We start from the raw sequence: 3,880 nt of genomic DNA on the forward strand, positions 1-3,880 counted from the left end.
CATGTTTGATTTTCATTAAAATTTTTATTTTTTGTAATCTAATTTAAAATCATTATCAAAGCGTTCTGGACCAATTTGTTCTCAAATCGCGCCATTTCGGAGCATATTAGGAACATTTGACACTATTGCAATTTTTGGTTTTTGTTTATAAACTCGTGAATTTTATGTTTATATTTTTTGTACCTATCGGACAAGAGAATATGGTGTCATTTGCAACAAATTCGCGAAAGTTACAGACCGTTTTTAATGACTTTGCCTGTGAGAAATGTATTTTTGTCTATAAATATTTATTCAAACAAAGCAAATTTAAAATTATAAGTAGAAAAAATACCAAAAGGGTTTTAGTAAATGAGGTCGGTGCTGAAACTTTTTTCGTCGAATCGATCTTAGAAACGCGTTTTCATTATTAGGACAAAATTCCCCACATGGTACTGGTGTTGTATTTTTGTAGAAAACAAATACAATTCTCACAGGTAAGGTCAACAAAAACAGCCTGTAACTTTCGCGAATTCGTTGCAAATGACCCCAAATTCTCTTGTCCGATAGGTACAATAAATATAAACATAAAATTCACGAGTTTATAAAGAAAAAACAAAAATTGCAATAGTGTCAAAAGTTCCTAATATGCTCCGAAATGGCGCGATTTGAGAACAAATTGGTCCAGAACGCTTTGATAATGATTTTAAATTAGATTACAAAAAAATAAAAATTTTAATGAAAAGCAAACATGTTGTTATAACAGATAAAATTAAAAAATTCATTTTTGAACTTCCATGCATTTGGTGCGGAAACTTTTTTCGCGATAGAGAAAAATTGACACCGTATTTAATAATAGTTTTTCATGCTCTACACGGCTATGTGGTGGTATTTTTTTGGTTATAGCCCTAATATACATACATATTTGATCGTATCACCCTCGTTAGTCTAAAGGCTGAGGGTATATAAATGAGACTTAGAGGAAATTGAACCCCTTAAGATGCTATACCGTTTTCGGACTAGCATTATACAACGACATAATCAGGTATGTGATGGAAAACGATTAGACTCGTTTTGCCATAAATCGAAATCGTATATCTATAATTTTGGTGAATATTTTAATGAAATTGAAAATGGATTTTGAAAATGTTATTTAAATAAGGGGCGTTTGCGAAGCAAAACTATATAATCAACGGCACTCCAATTATATAGCATTTCGATTCTGCAAATCGAGTCTATTCGGTTATCATCACATACCGAAATAGGTGTTCAATCGTTTCTTCGTCTCGTCTTCACAGAGTCTTCAGCATGGTAGAACAATATAAGGTAACAGCCAAGGCACATTTATAAAAGGTAGATGCATGAATTACAACAACTAACAAATTTACAAAAACAACATTGTTGTTATTGAAAATTTATGCTCTGTTCCAGAACCTGCAAGAAGCTACTATTTTTTACTACGATAGCATTTTTTCCTTTATGTTATCGGAAAAAATAGTAAAAACTAGTAGATTCTTGCAGTTCTGGAACAGACCTTTAATGTCAAAGAAATTTTTGAATAATAGGGTCGTTCTTAAAATTTTCTCAGGAAAAACATAAATACATTTTTGGTCTGTTCCAGAACTCCAAGAATCTACTCATTTTTACTATTTTTTTCGATAACATAAAGGAAAAAATGTTATTGTAGTAAAAATTAGTAGCTTCTTGCAGGTTCTGGAACATACCATTTGAAAATCCTCTAAAATAGAACAAATTTGAATCAAAGTGTAAATATAATGCATTCAGAACTGTCGTTGGTCCTTTTTATTACACATTTGAAATGAAACGAAGTATTTTCTGGATGAAAATTTCGAATTTTTAAATTCCATGAGTAGACCCTATTACATTTTAAAAACCCAATTTACAGCTATACCTAATTTAAGTCGTGACGTATAAAAAATATTCACCTACCTACCACAACAACGCTCTCTGAGCGTCCGTATTACCCAAATATGTTGAATCCGAAATCCTATTTAAAACACAAAAATCGCGACAGAAATTTTATTAAATGTTTTCATTCGTAAAACAAACATTTTTCCTTTGCAATAAATTGTTGCTTTGTTCCAGAACCTGCAAGAAGCTACTATTTTTTACTACGATAACATTTTTTCCTTTATGTTATCGGAAAAAATAGTAAAAAATAGTAGATTCTTGCAGTACTGGAACAGACCATGTATTTAGAGTTTTGTTGGGCTTTTGTTTTCAAAATACAAATCACACACATACATACAATAACATATCGTACGTTCTGCAAAGTTGAAAATGTTGAAATTCCATAAAGGATACGCTCGACGTATTTCGGTAGTTCTCATAAGAATACATGTGTTCTACTTTTTCACCACACACGCCCTGGGAATACGGTCGTATTTAGGCATAGCAGTTACAAAAAAGTTAAAATACAGCTGATTGTCACTTCTACCCTCTTTAAATATGCCTTGGTTCTTTGTAGAAATTATCATTGCTTTTAATGATCGTTAAACAAATAAACCGGTTGTGTCGTTCAATAATTGGTCTGTTCCTTTTCTTTTCAAAATGGTAAAACCGGCAAAAGTAGTAAAAATTGTAAACTGCTCCCATATGATTGAATGGTATCTGAAGTAAAGGGACGCTTTCCGAGTAAAAAGTTGTAAAACTTGAAGATTCTTGCACGTAAAGGAACATAGCTAAAGAATATCAATAAAACGTAAATGAAATTTGTAAACTGATATACAAACATGTTCCTACATTTTTTATATGTGTAGAACCACGTCATTATTATGCATCGAATCGATGCAATTCTATTATTTACACTCATCGTGGAAGAAAGCAGCATTTAGAAAAGTCATCGAAAATATTTCTGAAGAAGAATATGGACAACAAGGAAATTGAAATACTAATGGTGGGATTAGACAATGCGGGGAAAACTAAACTGCACTATACTCTCAAATTGGGCCATGTAGATGATATTATTCCAACGTTGGGCTACAACGTTGAAACAATTGAATATAATGGAAGCAAATTTACCATCTATGAAATAGGTGGTCTTAACACTGTTCGAGTTTTGAGAAATTTTTATACCGAAAATAAAGCCGCTGTTATTTATGTAGTGGATGTAGCTGATGCAGAACGTTTTGCCGAAACCCAGCACGATTTACACGATCTCTTTGAACGTAATAGTAATTTGAGTAATGCTGTCCTATTGGTATTGGGTAATAAATTGGATTTGGCGGCGCAATTTGATGTTCAAGGTTTGGTGCAAATTTTGAAGTTAAATAATTTGAAACAAAAGTGGTTTGTTCATGGAATTTCGGTGTTGGATGGTCGTGAAAAGCTTTTGGAAATATTTGATATTTTATTGAAAATGTTAACAGAAAATGCCATTGGTGAAGTTGATGAATAAAGTTGATAATGCAATTTAAAATAAATGTGATTTAGTGTCTAGGTATTTTAATTTGGGACCGAAGGCAATGCAGGCTAATGCATTGGACAATCTAGATTACTACAAATGAACCTACCTACAATGGATTGATTTAGCAAAAAAGTTGTAGTTACAGAGATAAGCCCAATGAATGTTACCATATGAGCCAACATAAAACCAAATTAGTTCTGGTAAGTAGAAGGAACTATAGGACTGTGTTTGACGTACAATCGATTCGTGGAGCAAACACATAATCTGATTGATAATCAACCAGTTGCAGCAAAGGTTCACATCCTAGAGAAAGTATCGAAATAAATTTGGAGCAGGGCATAGGAAAGATGCAAACACGACAGGTAGTTAACGACCATCTTCAATGAAATTACCCAAACGCTTCGTAAAAGCCCTCTCCGACCCAGTAATATAATGTTAACCGTTTGAAGAATGAAGTTAGAGATGGAGAACTAATGA

The 3,880-nt window shown here is 32.5% G+C and overlaps 1 protein-coding gene across 1 annotated transcript; it reads left to right on the forward strand.

Annotated features, from left to right (window-relative positions):
• Positions 1–2,609: 2,609 nt before the first annotated feature.
• Positions 2,610–3,394, forward strand: LOC141392505 (uncharacterized). Its single transcript, XM_073965443.1, has 2 exons — positions 2,610–2,698; positions 2,757–3,394. The coding sequence occupies exon 2, from the start codon at positions 2,864–2,866 to the stop codon at positions 3,392–3,394; it is 531 nt and encodes a 176-aa protein (XP_073821544.1). The 5' UTR covers positions 2,610–2,698; positions 2,757–2,863.
• The last annotated feature ends 486 nt before the right edge of the window (positions 3,395–3,880 follow it).

This window comes from Musca autumnalis, unplaced genomic scaffold (genome assembly GCF_047663935.1).
Source record: "Musca autumnalis isolate F117 unplaced genomic scaffold, ASM4766393v1 scaffold_2, whole genome shotgun sequence".
In the NCBI taxonomy this organism is placed as follows: Eukaryota; Metazoa; Arthropoda; class Insecta; order Diptera; family Muscidae; genus Musca; species Musca autumnalis.

What these genes read in the sequence shown, in the direction of transcription:
- LOC141392505 (XM_073965443.1), top strand. Translation starts at nt 2,864, where the DNA reads ATGGACAACAAGGAAATTGAAATACTAATGGTGGGATTAGACAATGCG.